General features: G+C 44.2%; 1 protein-coding gene across 2 annotated transcripts in view; it reads right to left on the bottom strand.

The window, feature by feature from the left end:
* Positions 1 to 17,911, bottom strand: part of RASGEF1A (RasGEF domain family member 1A) — a 260,770-nt gene that overhangs the window by 41,594 nt on the left and 201,265 nt on the right. For both annotated transcript variants that reach the window (XM_034424908.3, XM_034424910.3), the window contains one exon: positions 4,474 to 4,653. In XM_034424908.3, coding sequence (XP_034280799.2) covers positions 4,474 to 4,653 — 180 coding nt within the window. The remainder of the gene's footprint in view (positions 1 to 4,473; positions 4,654 to 17,911) is intronic.

Raw genomic sequence — 17,911 nt, 5'->3', positions numbered from 1 at the left:
ACCAAACACAATGAGCAAAATCTCCAGAAATACGAACTGTTGTCTCCTACAACCACCACTCCCCTTTCCTTCTATTTATTCCCCAGCCAGGGAGGGGCCATTCAGCATCCACATGTGCCTTACTTCCCGAGTTGACTCCTTGTCCTCCACTGTCCTCCTCTCCTAACAGCTCTGCACATATGTGCATCTGGAACAAGCCCCAGCTGTTCTTCCTTCTCACTCATATCATCCTCCAAAGGCAGCTGCCTCTCTGGTGGCTGAGAAAGGTAGGATGGTCCTGGCTCTAACATCCGACACAGAGCATCCAACAGAGCCTTCCCCAGACTCCAAAACTGGCCCAAGTTCTTCCTCAACCTCCTCATTGTCTGAGTCTGTCACCAGCTCTTCGGGAAGCCGGTGGGCCACAAGACCGAACTTGTCTGAATCTGCAGGTGGTAGGGATGCTATTACAGAAGGCAGACACTACAACAGAAGGTTGACATTGTCTAACCTTACAATAAACATCTTAGGCAAGGAACTGCTTCATAGGAATTTTGTTGTTGTTGTTATTGTTCAGTCTCTAAGTCGTGCCTGACTCTTCATGACCCATGGACCACAACACGCCAGGCTCCCTTGTCCTCCATTGTCTTCTAAAGATTGCCCAAATTCATGTTCCTCATGTTGATGACATCATCTAACCATGTCATCCTGTGCTGTCCCCTTCTCCTTTCATCTCCCATCTTTCCCAACATCAGGGTCTTTTTCCAAGGAGTCTTCTCATTAGGTGGCCGAGGTATTTGAACTTCAGCTTCAGGATCTGTCCTTCCAAAGAAGATTCAGGGTTGATTGAAATGTTACTTTTCATGCTTTCAAACCCGAATTCAGCAATCTGTAATGTCTCTGTTTTGTCTCTTAACTGTCTTGCTCTGTATTCCCATGGTCTACTAAAAATTCTATCATTATGTTTTGTTGCTTTCATTGTTCAGTCGCTAAGTCATGTCTGACTCTTCATGACTCCATGGACCATAGCATGCCCAGCCTCCCTGTCCTCCCACTGTCTTCCGGAGTCCACCCAAACCAGGGGTGCTATTCAGCAGCTACTGACAGGTTCTGGAGAACCGGTAGCAGAAATTTTGAGTAGTTTGGAGAACCAGCAAATACCACCTTTGGCTATCCCCAGAGTGGAGTGGGAATGGAGATTTTGCAATATCTTTTCCCCAGGAGTGGTGAGGGAATGGAGATTTTGCAGTATCCTTCCCCTGCCATGCCACCAAGCCACGCCCACAGAACCGGTAATAAAAAAATTTGAATTCCACCACTGACCCAAACCCATGTCCATCATGTGAATGACACCATCTGACCATCTCATCCTTCTGCTGCCCCCTTCTCCTTTCGCCTTCCATCTTTTCCAACATCAGGGTCTTCTTCTCCAAGAAGTCTTTTCATTTGTTGGCCAAACTATTCGAACTTCAGCTTCAGGCTCCATCTTTCTAAAGGACAGTCGGGGTTGATTTGCTTTAGAAGCTTTATACAATAACATTGACCGTATCTTCCAGTCTTTTGATTTAAGTCCCACGTGCCTCAAACAGTGACCTCCTCTGAACCATCCACAAAGAAGGACACCATAGATGGAAGGTAAAGTCCAACTCTGGCAGTGTTGTATATCAGTTGTGATTTTAAAAATGAGCCAAAGGAATAGAAAACCTTGAACTCCCAGACTGAACTGTGAGTAGTTTGTCAGAAGATTACACAAATTTGGGGCCAAAGGAAAACAGAAACAAAAACAAAAGAAAATCCTTTGGAATGAGTTGGAAATGGAACAAAAGAAGACTTCAGGGTGCTCAAAATAGGAAAGAATGAGGCGAATTCCTCCAGTGCCTAAACTTGTTGCTAAGAGACGTGATAAATTAAAGGAGGGAAGATCGAGAGGGTGAAAGAGCGAGGAGAAGAGAGACTAAAATAGTAACTGCTAGTTAAGGAGCAGGAATATAGAAATATCTTCTGGGAAAGAGGAAGGGGGGGGAACCAAAAACAACCCAGCATATTGTGCCCGTCAGTTTATGCTGGTGGATCTGGAATTGTTTATTTGTTTGAGCGTTTGGAGAAGGAGTTGCTCGCAATGGTCAGGCACCAAGAGTTGGAGTTCAGTACATTCCATTCTTAAATTCCAGACACGGAGCTTCATTGTCCTCGGATGAGGACCCAAATTCCCCTGGGTGCCAAACAAGCTCTTGTATGCAAATGGATTTTCCTGGAGAGCCGGCAGTTTTTTTTTCTCGCCAGCATGGCAGGAGAAAAAAAGGGTACTCCAAGTGAATTTCTTTCTTTTTTTCTTTTCTTTTCTTTTCTTTTCTTTTCTTTTCTTTTCTTTTCTTTTCTTTTCTTCCTTCCTTCCCTCCCTCCGTCCCTCCTTCTTCCTTCCTTTCTTTCTTTCTAAAGGCAGCCAAATTGAGCCAATGTATCCAACACACCTTCCTCCTCCTATGTTGTAATGTTTATTTATTTATAAACATTTATAAATCAATGGCAGTGCTTGATACTATAAGTATCACATATGAAGACATGTGCAGTTTTGATTTAAGTCTGAATGGGAAAATAAAAATCTTGTTTCATTTAAAAATACTGCATGGAAGAAAAATACATTTTATTCTATCTGACTGTCATCCATCTATGTCCTTATCTGTTTGTCCTTTGATCCATCCATCCATCCATCCATCCGCCCAATATCTCAAGCATCAAAATTTTATAATCTCCAACATTTTAATAAGATCTTATTTCCAAAGAGAAAATAGTATCTACTGAACAAGTATATTTGTGTACAACAAGTGTGTGTGTGTGTGTGTGTGTGTGTGTGTGTCTGTCTGTCTGTCTGTCTGTCTGTCTGTCTGTCTGTCTGTCAAAGGAAGGTCTTCTTGAACCAAAGGTCATTTCCTGTGGATTGCAACATGCCCATGTATTTTTCTTGGCAAAAATATAGATAGAGGTGACATGCAATTGACATCTTCCAGAATTGTTTTTAGTTTTCCAGTCTAGCAGACAACATTTGGATTTTCTTGACATATCCCATTCACTTACTAACCAGATCTGATCCTGTTTTACTTTCCAAGATCAGCTATGTTTTATATTATTTCATTAGCATGATGTGATGAATGACAGCTGAAGATGCTGAGAATAGCATTAGCACTTAGTTTTACACCGCTTCACAGTGCTTCACAGCCCTCTCTGAGGGGTTTACAGAGTCAGCCTCTTGGCCCCCAACAATCTGGGTCTTCATTTTACCCACCTCAGAAGGCTGAGTCAACTTTGAGCCGGTCAGAATCGAACTGCTGGCAGTGGGCAGAATCTGCCTGCAGTACCACATTCTAACCACTGCGCCACCATGGCTCTTTATAAATGAATGAGTGAGTGAGTGAACAAACGAATGAACGAATGAATCGAAAGGGCAACTTTTTGAAATAAAGGATCACCGTTTACAAGAAAGGAAATAGGGTCACTATATAGAAAGACCTACAGGAGAGGAATAAAGCTAATAGCAATAGCAATAGCACTTAGACTTATATGCCGCTTCACAGTGCTTTTACAGCCCTCTCTGAGGGGTTTACAGAGTCAGCCATCTTGCCCCCAACAATCTGGGTCCTCATTTTACCGACCTCGGAAGGATGGAAGGCTGAGTCAACTTTGAGCCAGTCAGAATTGAACTGCTGGCAGTGGGCAGAGTTTTCCTGCAATACTGCATTCTAACCACTGTGCCACCACGGCTCCAATCTTGAGCCGGTCAGGATTGAACTCCTGGCAGTGAGCAGAATTTTACCCTGCAATACTGCAGTCTAACCACTGTGCCACCAGGGTTCATCCAGATTTCTGTTCGGCTTTCTTATGCCAACTCTGTCCTTGCAAGATTTCTTCAGGAAATACCACTTTATGTCTATCATATCCTCTCCCAAAGCAGGAAGTTGTTGCTGCCTATAAACAACTCCAGGACTAAGGAAGGAATTGTTTTTTTAATTATTTCTGGAGCTCTTGACAAAAATAAAAAAAATTACTTACTGCACTTGCAAAAGTCTGTAATACAGGTAGACCTCGACTTACAACAGTTCGTTTAGTGAACGTTGAAAGTTACAACGGCACTGAAAAAAGTGACTTACGACCATTTTTGACAATTATGAACGTTGCAGCATCGTGTGATCAAAATTCAGGCGCTTGGCAACAGACTCATATTTATGACGGTCGCATAATCAATCCCCTTTGATGACCTTCCAACAACGCAAAGTCACTGGGGAAGCCAGATTCGCTTAACAACACGTTTTTCCAAACTTAGCAATGGCAGTGATTTGCTTAACAACTGCCGCAAGAAAGGTTGTAAAACCGGAGAAATCGCACTGAACAGACGTCTCAGCAACAGAAACGTTGGGCAGCCATAAGTCGAGGACTACCTGTATTGTCAACTCTTGAATCTAGCAAAAAGATGAGTGCCATTATAAACCGTCTACTTACATCTGGATAGTAATCCATGGTGGGAACCAGATGCTGGATGAGGACCTCCAGGGATCCAGAAATGAGATTCCCATCCTGATAAATAGGATCGCCATTCCTCTCGCCTGATTCTGGTTGCACCTGTCCTCTACATCCTGTCCCGAGCATGCTGGAAAATATCGGTGTCTGTGGCATAGTTTCCTGTAAAAAGGAGAGGAAGCAACATGAAGGACTTGGAAGCACCATGAATGTCCCAGAATTTTTGTGTCCTGTCTCTGTTAGGAAGGCATGCCCACTTGCTCTTATGCACCATCAAAGTTGGCTTATTCCTTTGGAAGCAATGGACTGGTGCATGACCAGGGATGGGCTGCTGGGGGTTCGCAGGGGTTCGGGAGAACCTCTAGCTAACATTCTGTGCAGTTTGGAGAACCCACAAATCACACTCCTGGCTGGCCCCGCCCTGCCCCCCTGCCCCTCCCCTCCCAGGATTCCCTACGTGGCCCATTTTGGATGCAGGTAAGTGCAGGGTGTGCGCAGAGGCTCGGGAAGGGCAAAAAACGGGCCTACCAGAAGTTCAGGAGTGCCTCCGGAGCCTGGGGAGGCCATTTTCACCCTCCCAGAGGCTCAAAGAACGCCTCCAGAGCCCAGGGAGGACAAAGACCCCCCCTCCCACCATGGTGCAGGAGGCTGACTAGGCCACGCACACAATGTCCATGCCCACCCAGCAACCGGGCAGAGAACCCCTTGATAAAAAATTTTAAGCCCACCCCTGTGCATGACTAAGGACATAGAAGCAAACCATGCACTCCTCCTGCAAGTTACCATTACGGAAAGTATTTTCAGATGATGCATCTGGAAGGCTGGGCCTCACAAGCCTTTGCTTGTGATTTGATTAAGGGCAGGCTCCTCGCACTTAGCAATGGCTCTTAGACTTATATACCACGTCATGGTGCTTTACAGCACTCAGCATCAGAGTTTGGATGGCACAGTGGTTGGATGGCATAGTGGTTGGAATACCAGTATTGCAAGCTAACTCACTGCTCACTCCAGGAATTCAATCCTGACTGGGTCAAGGTTGACTCAGCCTTCCATCCTTCCGAGGTCAGTAAAATGAGGAGCCAGATTGTTGGGGGCAAGAGGCTGACTCTGCAAACAACGCAAAGATTAGAGAGTACTGAGTACTGTGAAGCGGTATACAAGTCTAAGTGCTATTGCTGTTGATTCAGCCTTCCATCCTTCCGAGGTCAGTAAAATTGATTGTTGGGGGGCAGTAGGCTGACTCTATAAACCACTTAGGCAGGGGTGGGATTCAGCCAGTTTGGACCAGTTCGGGTGATTCGGTTCAGATGTTAATTTTAATTTGGTTCGCCGAACTGGTTGTTCCAAGGACTGGCTGACCCCGGCCACCCCGCCCCTCCCCTCCCAGGAGTCTCCACGCAGCCTGTTTTGGATGCCAGGTAAGTGCAGGCATGCATGGAGGCTCTGGGAGGGCAAAAATGGGTCTACCGGAAGCACCAGAAGTCTGGAAATGGGCCCATTTCCAGCCTCCGGAGGGCCTCTGGTGCTCAGGGGAGGCCATTTTTACCCTCCTGGAGGCTCAAGAAAAGCCTCCAGAGCCTGTGGAGGGTGAAAACGCCCCCCACCCCCATGGTGAAGGAGGCTGAGTAAGCCATACCCCCATGGCCACACCCACCCCACAATCAGGCAGCGAACCAGTTGCTGAAATTTTTCAATCCCACCCCTGCACTTAGGGCTCTAAAGCACTGTGAAGGGATATATAAGTCTAAGTGCTATTGCTATTGCTATTGGTTCAAGCCTTCCATCCTTCCGAGGTGGATAAAATGAGGACCCAGATTGTTAGGAGCAATAGGCTGGCTATGTAAACTGTTTAGAGAGGGCTGTAAAAGCACTGCGAAGCGGTATATAAGTCTAACTTTTATTGTTATATTGCTCTCAACAATCTGGGTCCTCATTTTACCCACCTTGGAAGGATGGAAGGCTAAATCAACCTTAAGCCGGTCAGGATCAAACTACTTGCAGTTGGCAGAATTAGCCTGCAATACTGTGTTCTAACCAGTGTGCCACCACGGCTCTTATGGTGTTATTTGGTTGGCAGGATAAGATTTGTCTCACAATTGAAGGGTTAAAAAAAAAGCAACCACCTTAACCAGAAAAAAAGGGATTGCAAATCAACAACCCTAACATGGTACATTTAATTTGTTATCATCAAGACATTTGTTAATGCACACTACATTCTTTTCATTTCATTAGGATAGGACATATTAATTGCAATCGTTCATAAGTCTAAACCTATTTTTAAAAAGCTCTCATGTGAGTTAAAAACTGATAAAATACAACTTAAGAGCCAAAAGAACAGAATGGCTTGAAACCAATATGCATAAAAACTTTTTAACAGTGAGTATAATTTGAGAAATAATTTCAAGGACCTTTACTTCCTAGGCCTTGTTCAATGCTTGGTTAAATTACATAAATAACTGAATAACATAGTTGGAAGGGACCTTGGAGGTCTTCTAGTCCAACCCCCTGCTCAAGTAGGAGATGCTATACCATTCCAAACAAATTATCCTAGATTGACATGGAAGAAGATGCTTTTCTTTTGCTCAGTTATGATCAATCTCAACTGGTTAGAAAGATAGAACATAGAATAATAGAGCAGGAAGGGAACTTGGAGGTCTTCTAGTCCAACCCCCTGCTCAGGCAGGAGACTCTATACCATTTCAGACAAATAGTTGTCCAGTATCTTTTTGAAAGCCTCCAGTGATGGAGCACCCATCCCTGTTCAAAGGCATCCAATTTGGATGTTCAAAGGCAACTAATTTGGAATGTCTATTTGGTATATCAATGCTTCGTATCAATGCTACTGGTGGTCCTCCGGATCCGCTTCAAGGTGCTGGTATTGACCTATAAAGCCCTACATGGCTTAGGTCCGGGGTATTTGCAGGACCATCTCCTGCCTGCTTCCCACCGTTCTGTCCGCTCCCATAGGGTTGGTCTCCTCAGGGTACCATCGACCAGGCAATGCCGTCTGGCGATGCCCAGGGGTAGGGCGTTCTCCGTGGGCGCCCATACCGTCTGGAACGAACTACCCACTGAGCTCCGGACAGCCCCGGATTTCCGCTCCTTCCGTCGAGGCCTGAAGACTTGGTTATCCCAACAAATGGGCTGATTCTGATCCATGGGTTTTTATTATTTATTATTTTAATCTGGTTTTAGTGGGTTTTTATTATTGTATGTTTTTAACCTGTGTTCGCCACCCTGAGTCCTTCGGGAGAAGGGCGGCATATAAATTCTGTAAAATAAATAAAATGAATAAATAAATTTTGTTTCACCAATTCGAGACCTGGCAAGCATCTTTCCTTAAGAGTTATGATCCACTCTAAAAGGTAAAGGTAAAGGTTCCCCTCGCACATGTATGCTAATCGTTCGTGATTCTAGGGGACGGTGCTCATCTCCATTTCAAAGCCAAAGAACCAGCGCTTTCCGAAGACGTTTCCGTGGTCATGTGACCGGCATGACTAAACACCGAAGGCGCACAGAACGCTGTTACCTTCCCACCAAAGGTGGTCCCTACTTTTCTACTTGCATTTTTTACATGCTTTTGAACTGCTAAATTGGCAGAAGCTGGGACAAGTAACGGTAGCTCACTCCATTACGCGGCGCTAGGGATTTGAACCGCCAAACTGCCGACCTTTCTCATCAGCGTCTTAGCCGCTGAGCCACCGCGTCCCCTATGATCCCATCTAGAAAAGATCAAACTGTAATTGCCACTTCTGGCTTGCTGCTAACCAAAGGGCCAGTTGGGGCCAGCTTCATTGCCAAAGCCAATTTAGCAGAAACTAGCTACTATTGAGGGAAAAAACATGCAGGAACACATAATGATTCTTGTAAACTGATCAGAAGCCAGCGAGATGCAACCGAGACATAAGCCTGAAATAATAACACTTAGTTCAGACTGCCTTGCATGTTTCTGCTTGTTCATGGATGACAGCACACCCACACTGCTGAACCAACAGCAGAGATCTGTTCTCTGCCCCCCTCCCCCTCCGCTATGGTTCCCCATAACTCTTTGGTTCCATCCGTGGTCACCCAGATTTTTGCAACCCAGTCTGTTGGTCCTATTCTTTTCCCCAAGTGTCTTTATTCCACTGTGCAACAACTATAAATATCGGCATTGTCGAAGCGAAGCGGAACAGAGGCGAGAAAAAGGCAAGTTGCCATGGCTTTTTAAAAAGAAAACGATTGTTACTACTACACGCAGATGTCAAAGCAATTTGAGTCAAGCCCTCCTCCACATGGTTTTTCAATAGCTTGTGTTTACTAATTCTGAGTTTTCAAGGTTACTAAGATGTACGTTATGGAGGCGCTAAGGGAATATATCAGAAACTGCTTTGGTGAAATCAGCTTCCTTCCTTTGTTCCAGGATAATTCTTCCATTCTCCACAAATACAGGTAGTTCTCGACTTACGACAGTTCATTTAGTGACTGTTCAAAGCAGGGGTGAAATCTACTTACCTTCCCAACCCGTTTGGAAGTGCACATGCCGCGCACGCACTTGGCCCCTTTGCATATATGCAACCCCTTCTGCGCACGCGCAGAGGGAAAAAAACAGGTTACTTTCTGGTTAAAACCAGGAAGTAATGACAACCGAGTGGGTGGAGCCTCGTGCCACCATCGCTACCAGTTCGGCAGAACTGGTCTGAACCGGTAGCATTTCACCCCTGCAACTTCCCCATCTAACTCACAGCCCTGGGATATTCTTGTCTGTCCAAGTCTTAACCAGGTTTGATCCAGCTGAGCATTTAAAGCTTAGCAAAGTGACACTACCTAGCCGAATTTAATTTCCTAACTCCACCGAAGAACATGTACTGTATTTCACCATGATAGACACAAAAACGTCACTTCCCACCCCCACCCCCAAGAAAGTTAATATTCTAGGCCAGCTTTCAGAAGTTGTGGGTGCTCCATCACTGGAAGTGTTTAAGAAGAGACTGGACAGCCACTTGTCTGGAATAGTATAGGACAGAGGTCAGCAACCTGTGGCTCTGGAGCCGCATGTGGCTCTTTCACCCCTCTGCTGTGGCTCTCTGTCACTCAAAATATGCATCACAACTGCCAATGTGTGACACTCACCGGCACGTGATTTATTGAGCATTTCAACCCCCGGTAGGCCAACCATGGATAAATCCAAGAAAAGAAAAGTTTCAGGAAGAAAACAGAACATTTAATTCAACTACATATGCTAGTTTTGCGGCCACTCAAGAAATAGTCAGGGACAGGAAGGGTTTTGTGGCTCCCAATGTTTTCTTTTCTGTGGGAAATGGGTCCAAAAGGCTCTTTGAGTGTTTAAGGCTGCAGACCCCTGGTATAGGATCTTTTGCTTGGGCAGGGGATTGGACTAGAAGACCTCCAAGGTCCCTTCCGACTCTGTTATTCTTAGTGGCATTCTACTATCTATTACAACTACTAGTATGGAAACTTTTCATTCCTCTCCCAATCACTTCATTGCCTGAATCCACCATTTCCTAAACCCGCTTCTTCTGCGTAGCTATTCTTATTATTACATTGCTCTTTTATAGCCAGTAGTAGGAGAAAAATATTCTGACTTCTGATAGTTTAGCACTTCAGCCAGTCCCTGTTAGGGACTTTTACAGCCTCCTTTTATTAAGCTAATTTGGATAAGCCTCGGTAACCATTTCCATTCTCTTATAGGCTTTTTTTAAAATTAGGATTTACGTTTCTTGCAACTGCAGCTCCTACTGACTGTTTTGAAACATGTTGCAGCATTATCTTGCACCTGCCCAGATAGATGGGAACATCTAGCTTTGAGTCACTGATCAAGGACGCTAAACAAGACTGGCCCTGGTGAGTATTTTAGTAGGGGGTCTATTTTGGAAATATAGGCTGTAGGATAAATTGGAAGGTCAGAAGAAAACAGTGCCATACCATTTTCATATAATCCGAAGAAAACAGAACGGAAGCGTCCCTATAAATCACCATGGGTTAAACTCAATTCCGAGATGGATTTCATTTATTTTAGCTCTGCGCGATATGAAACGTCTCCTCTGATGGTAGCAGACCCACTCATGGTGTCAGCCATAATTTCTTGCAATTCTTCCATTTTAAACAAAGCAGATAAAACCTCTTTCTCTCTCTCTTTCTCTTTCTCTCTCTCTCTCCTTTCCTTTCCTTTCTCCTTTCTTTCTATCTCCACCCTCCCTCCCTTCCCTCTCTCTTTCCTTTCCTTCTTTCCTTTCCTTCTTTCCTTTCCTTTCCTTTCTCCATTTACTTCCTTTCCTCCTTTCCTTTCCTTTCCTTTCCTTTCCTTTCCTTTCCTTTCCTTTCCTTTCCTTTCCTTTCCTTTCCTTTCCTTTCCTTTCCTTTCCTTTCTTTTGGAGTCTGTATTCACTTATGGAGAAGGAGGAGGAAAAAAAATGCCAAACTCAAAGCAGAAATACTACATGTAGAATGTAGAATGAGTACAGACATACAACATGTGCTGGAGATACTTTGCTGTGTAAAGCGGTAACTCCAAGCTCCTCTTCCCTTTTAAGGTAGCTTCTTCCAAAACCACCCTTAATATTTATCTAATGATTTGAGAATTTGTCAAATCTGTTCACTCAGCCCTCAGTGCTGATACTAAGAGATGACATAAAAAAAAAAAAAGGAAAGAAACAGTTAAACAGTTTTTCAACTGTTTCTCCTCAAAACGGTTAAAAATAGAACTTGTACATCTTGTCCAACAAATTCTGCATAGCTATTTACAAATTAGGACAAGAAATGTTCCTAATAGTAAACAGAAGCATTCTTCCCGCAGTTCAGTCCAAAGTTTGCCATTCAAATGTTTGGGAGTGAGTCACGAGAACTGGAATTTGAAGACAGAATGTACAGCCGCTAAAGAAAATCTAATTGAGGAATGAGACGGGGTGATTGTACGCCAAAGTGCTTCTGCAGTAATTTTCAGTGGCATTTCATAAATTTAGTCACAAGGCATTGTTTGGGGAACACACAGGATAGCTTGAGAAGTGGGAGTCTGCTGGAAGATAGCTTGATTTTGCTTGGGAGTTCACTTTGTCCATTTCAGGTTCAGGGCTGAGATTTCTGGTGGGCTGCTAAGATATACAGGCAATTAATCTGGATCAGCAGTGGGTTTCACATTACGTTACTACCATTTTGCCACATGTGTGCACGCTTGCTTCGTGCATGCGTGCGCCAGGTTCGTGCGCTCTCCTGCCTTCCGCACATACACCTGGCCTTCCGTGCATATGCTTTGCTCATGTGCGTGCTTCTGTGCATGCGCCTGGCCTCAAAAAGGTGCCTAAATAGGATGGCATGATTTCCAATACCAGTTCAGGCGAACTGGTGCGAACCGGCTGAATACCATTTCTGATCTGGCGGCATATTATAGATTTTGGAATGGAGGAAAACCTTCTATCTCTGTTCTGGTAGGGATGACACGCATGCGAAACTGTGTTCAGGGTTGAAATGAGGGGTCCTTGGTGCTCTCTGAGCTTGGTTGTTTTCTTGCAGAAGTTTCATGGCCCAATTTGGTAACATCATCAATGCTAGAAGGGAATGGGGTTTGCAGAACTGAGGAGGAGGAGAAGGAGGAGGAGGAGGACTGTGAAGTCCTTAGTGCTCTCTGAGCTTGCTTGACATTTCATTACCCAACTAGGTAACATGTCAAGAGCCTCGGTGGTGCAGCGGACTAAAGTGCTGTTAAGTGCTAGCACTTAGCTGCCAGCTACCTGCAATTAGTGCAAGTTCGAATCTCACCAGGCTCAAGGTTGACTCAGCCTTCCATCCTTTCGAGGTAGGTAAATTGAGGACCCGGATTGTGGGGGCAATAAGCCAACTTTGTATAGAACAACACTGCTTAGGGGCCCCCGAAAGCCCTAATAAGCATGTATATACAAAAAAGTATGCAGGCTATTGCTATAATGCATTGTAAGCTGCCCTGAGTCTACGAAGAAGGGCGGCCTATAAATTGGACTAATAAATAATAAATAAATAAATAAATATCATCAGTATTAGAACCTGATGATGTTATCTAATTTGGACCTGATGATTTTACCTAGTTTGATAATGAAATGTCTTCAAGAAAACAACCAAGCTCAGAGAACACCAAGGACCCTTCAACTTAGGAGCATGTGAAGATAGACAATGCATAAAGTGGTCTGCCACTTTCTACATTGTCCATCTTCACATACATCTATGAAGGAACCCTTTTATCAATCCTAAACTTGCCACGCAGTTTCACAAAAGTGTCATCCGTCTTCAACAATATGATAGCGGTCTCCCATTACAGGAGGGGCTGTCACAGAGAAGAGGTGACTGACTTCTTCTCTAAAGAACCCGAGGGGAGGGCCAGAAGTAATGGGTGGAAGATCATTAAAGAGAGATCCAAGCTAGAACTAAGGAGAAATTTTCTAACAGTGAGAACAAATAATCAATGGAATAGCTTCGATCCTGGAGTTGTGGGAGCTCCATCATGGGAGATTTTTCAAGAAGAGACTGGACAGCCATTTCACTGGGATCGTTAAATGCCTCCTACTAAGGCAGCATTTAACATCCAGCTGCCTGCATTTACTGCGAGTTCAATTCTCACCAGGCTCAAAGTCGACTCAGCCTTCCATCCTTTCTAAGGTGGGTAAAATGAGGACCCAGTTTGTGGAGGCAATAAGCTGACTTTGTATAAAATATACAAAAGTATGAAGGCTATTGCTTAACGCATTGTAAGCCGCCCTGAGTCTCCGAAGAAGGGCGGCATATAAAAATAAATAAATGAATAAAATAAATAAAATAAAATAAAATAAAATAAATAAATAGTCTAGGGGAGTGGTGAAATCTGAACCGGTTTACTACCGGTTCACTGGTTGCGCATGAGCAGTGCGCACCACGTACCAAATGTGAGGTGTGCGTGCACAGTGCATGCCAAAAGGAGGCACACGGTAAGTAGAACAGCATGCGAGGGGGTGTGATCAGCTATGGTGCGCAATCTTTTTTTTTACTTTTAAAAGCATTGCTTTTAAAAGTAAAAATAAAAAGCCTTTGACGATCGCGCTGCTCAGCTGTGATCGTCAGAGGCTTTTGTTTTCTTTTAAAAGCATTTTTTTCTACAACCTCTTCGGCTGAAAAAATGCTTTTAAAAGTAAAAAAAAAAGCCTCTGATGATTGCGCGGCTCAGTTGGGCATGGGAGGGGGGGCAGGGATTTTTGCTACTGGTTCTCTGAACCACCCGCTGCCATCGCTACCGGATCAGGGGATCCGGTCCGAACCGGGAGCATTTCACCCCTAGTTAAGGGTTTCCTCCTTGTGCAGGGGGCCGGACTAGAAGACCTCCAAGGTCCCTTCCAGCTCTATCCTGATTCTGAAAACTAGAGGCTCATTCTCATTCACCCAAAGCGACAAAAACATGCTATGTGGAAGTCAACAAATGTAGCAATGCCTGAATATCATTCACAGCATTCACACAGATTTCAGTGTGTAACTGAAATCACAGAATTAGGCCAGTGAAAAAGGAAGTCAAGTTCAACATTTGAAATATTGGATAAAACCAAGTATCTGAAGAAAGTGTCTAAAGTGGACAACCCCCAATGGTGGGATTCAGCCAGTTCACACTACTTTGGGAGAACTGGTTGTTAACTTTCTGAACAGTTTGGCAAACTGGTTGTTGGAAGAAATCATTAGGGCAGAGAACCGGTTGTTAAATTAAGTTGAATTCCATCACTGACAACTCCTAAGGGTGAGCTGTTTGATCATGAACTCAACATATGTCCATATTGGGAATAGTATTTCCTGATCTCAATTATAATTATTCCTCAGCAGGCACAGATAGAATTGCAGTATAACTTTACCATATCAATGTTCACAGCTAAATTCTTTAGCAAGGGTTGGGATAGACTAGCAGACCTCCGGGGTCCCTTCCATCCCTATGATTCTATTTTCTACTCTCATATGTATTTCTCCATTCCATTTTCCCTTATTGATTCTTGACTTCCTGGGCAACTGGAAGGGACTGTTTTGAACCGGGTAGGGAATTTTGATCCCTCCCGCCCACCATATATTGACTCTCCTACAACTCTTCATTTTGATTTGAGCTGGTTGACATTTTCCTATCGCTTTGAGCTTGTTGTGACGTTTTCCTGTTCCTGTCAAACCCTTGCAGGTTTGACAGCTGCAAGGTTTTCACTACCCGTGGAGTCTGACAAAGACGAGCCTTTAAGAGGCTCTAAGCTCTGACAGCTCAGGGCAACAACTCTTCTAGAGAAGAGGCTGATGTCAGAGAGACCACACAGGAAGAGCTCTCCCTTCCACAGCCATTAAGTTTCCCAGAAGCAAAATTACCTGGCTGGCTATTGTTGAAAACAAAAGGCAAAATGGATCTTGGTTCTGCTCCAGCAGGGACTTATCAAGATAGCAATAAGCACTTAGACTTAGCCCTTAGACTTATGTACTGCTTCACAGTGCTTCATAGCCCTCTCTAAGCAGGTTATAGAGTCAGCCTCTTGCCCCCAACAATCTGGGTCCTTTTTTTTACTAACCTTGGAAGGATAGAAGGCTGAGTCAATAGCAATAGCAACGGCCCTTAGACATTCATTCATTCATTCATTCATTCATTCATTCATTCATTCATTCATTCATTGGTTCGATTTATATGCCGCCCTTCTCTGGAGATGCAGGGCGGCTTACAATGCATTAAGCAATAGCCTTCATACTTTTTGTATATACCTACTTAGTAGGGCTTTCTGCCCCCCCCCCAAGCGGTGTTCTTTTTTATACAAAGTCAGCTTATTGCCCCCACAATCCGGGTCCTCATTTTACCTACCTCGAAAGGATGGAAGGCTGAGTCAACCTTGAGCCTGGTGAGATTCGAACTGCTGAACTGCAGGCAGCCGGCAGTCAACAGAAGTAACCTGCAGTACTACATTCTAACCATTGTGCCACCACGGCTCTTAAAATATGCCTTAAGCCATCCAGGAGTTTGAATAACTTCACGGATGCAGCCATGCCATATTTTTGGGGGCCTATATTTATATTTATAGTCCTGTTCTGTGGACCAGGCAATCTTTCTCATCCTAGCCTACTTTACAGGGTTGTGGTTGTGAGTAAAATCGGAGGAGCCATGAGCTCCTGAAGGAAAGCAAGAATATACATTTAGCCAACATATAAATAACAAATGTAGGGCCAGAGAAGGGGAAACTCCCAACCTGCCACCCTGTAGGCACACAATGGAGATACACAAACCTCTCTAGACTATTAAGAATACTTGCACAATTCTCATCCTGATATTGATACATTTTATCTTAATCCTTGTCGCTTTCTGCAAATGTAACAGAAACCCAAATATTTCTGAAATGACAACTCTACAAAATATCTTGTGAATATCCCAGAATCATTCTTAATGCTCTCCATATTAATCAATTGTCCTCAGAGCTAGAACAATTAATCAGTGGAACGACTTGCCTCCAGAAGTTGTGAATGCTCCAACACTGGACTTTTTAAAGAAGACGTTGGATAACAATTTGTCTGAAGTGGTGTAGGGTTTCCTGCCTAAGCAGGGGGTTGGACTAGAAGACCTTCAAGGTCCCTTCCAACTCTGTTATTCTATTCTATATTATGTGTGAAACAGTGGTGGGTTTCAAATTTTTTACTACCGGTTCTGTGGGCATGGCTTGGTGGGTGTGGCAGGGGAAGGATACTGTAAAAACCCCATTCCCACCCAACTCCAGGGGAAGGATACTGTAAAATCTCCATTCCCTCCCCCCTCCAGGGGAAGGATACCATAAAATCTCCATTCCCTTCCCACTCCAGGGGAAGGATACCATAAAATCTCCATTCCTACCCCACTCCAGGGGAAGGATACTGTAAAATCTCCATTCCCTCCCCAATCCAGGAGAAAGTTACTACAAAATCCCCATTTCCTCCCGATCAGCTGGGACTTGGGAGGAAGAGAATAGATGGGGGCAGGGCCAGTCAGAATTTTTACTACCGGTTCTCCGAATTACTCAAAATTTCCGCTACCGGTTCTCTAGAACTAGTCAGAACCTGCTGAAACCCACCTCTGGTGTGAAGGACCGATCCTTGTAATGTTTAATTTTTGATTTAACCTATTGAATTTTAATTGCTTTGTAAGATTTTTTTTTTTACTTTTACTTTTCGAATACGTTGTAAGTTGCCCAGAGTTGCTGTTATCAGTGAGATGAGGGACATAGACATGAAGGATTCTGCTCAGCAACTTTGAATGAGCAAGATTAGTTTGCTTCCTACACAGGTTCAACTTTTGTGATCTCCCTTCCACGTAGGATCTCAAAAGACAAAAAGAGAACTGTTGTTAACTGCCATCCGTTGTTTAATCTCTGGCAACCGTCCAAGGCTTTCTTTGACAACGTCTCCTGGGATGAAACTGGCACACGTTGCTCAGCACCTGTGACAACTCCTAAGTGTCGTTTACCAGCCAATGTGCCAACTTGTGTCCCTGTGACTAGGAAACAGTCACCTGTGGTTTGCTCTGAGCATATGCATATATCTCATAGGCAGGAATCTAACTGCTTAGCAACCCTCTCCATTTTCAGTGGAAGGCAAAACCACAGGGATAATTTCTGATTAGATGGGTCTGGCAATGTAGTCTTCCAGCAGGTAAGGGACTGCCACACAAAGAAGGAGGGGAGGGGTCAACATATTCTCCAAAGCACCAGAAGGCATAACAAGAAGCAATGGATGGAAACAAGGGAACACCCACAACTTAAGAACATTCTTAAATTGTGGGTGCTCTATGAGACCGTACCGGCCGGTACGCTCTCATAGAGAGGGTCTCCTCCGGGTGCCGTCAGCCAAACAATGTCGACTGGCAGCCCCCAGGGGGAGAGCCTTCTCTGTGGGGGCACCTACTATCTGGAATGAGCTCCCCCCAGAGATACGGAGGATCCCGGATCTACGCACTTTCCGCCACGCTCTCAAGACCTTTTTATTCCATCAGGCTGGCCTGGCCTAGCTGTTTCCCTTTCCCCCCTTTTTAAAATGTAAATTTTAATTCGTTTTTAATTTATTGGGGTGTTTTAAATCTGTCTTCGGCCAAATTGTTTAATTCGATTTTATTCAGTTTTAAATTTTGTATTTATGTTTTTTATCCTGTGGCTGTTCACTGCCCTGAGTCCTTCGGGAGTAGGGCGGTATACAAATCAAATAAAACTAAACTAAACTAAACTTAAAGCATCTTCTTAAAAACTCCCTGTGTTGGTGCATTCACAACTTCTGGAGGCAAGTTGTTCCACTGATTAATTGTTCTAACTGTCAGGAAATTTCTCCTTAGTTCTAAGTTGCTTCTCTCCTTGATTAGTTTCCACCCATTGCTTCTTATTCTACCCTCAGGTACTTTGGAGAGTAGCTTGACTCCCTCTTCTTTGTGGCAGCCCCTGAGATATTGGAACACTGCTATCAT

The sequence above is a fragment of the Pantherophis guttatus genome, chromosome 6 (genome assembly GCF_059756535.1).
Source record: "Pantherophis guttatus breed Tessera chromosome 6, ASM5975653v1, whole genome shotgun sequence".
NCBI classification, from domain to species: domain Eukaryota; kingdom Metazoa; phylum Chordata; class Lepidosauria; order Squamata; family Colubridae; genus Pantherophis; species Pantherophis guttatus.
The sequence above is the reverse complement of the archived record's forward strand: the minus strand, read 5'-3'. Positions and strand labels throughout refer to the sequence as shown.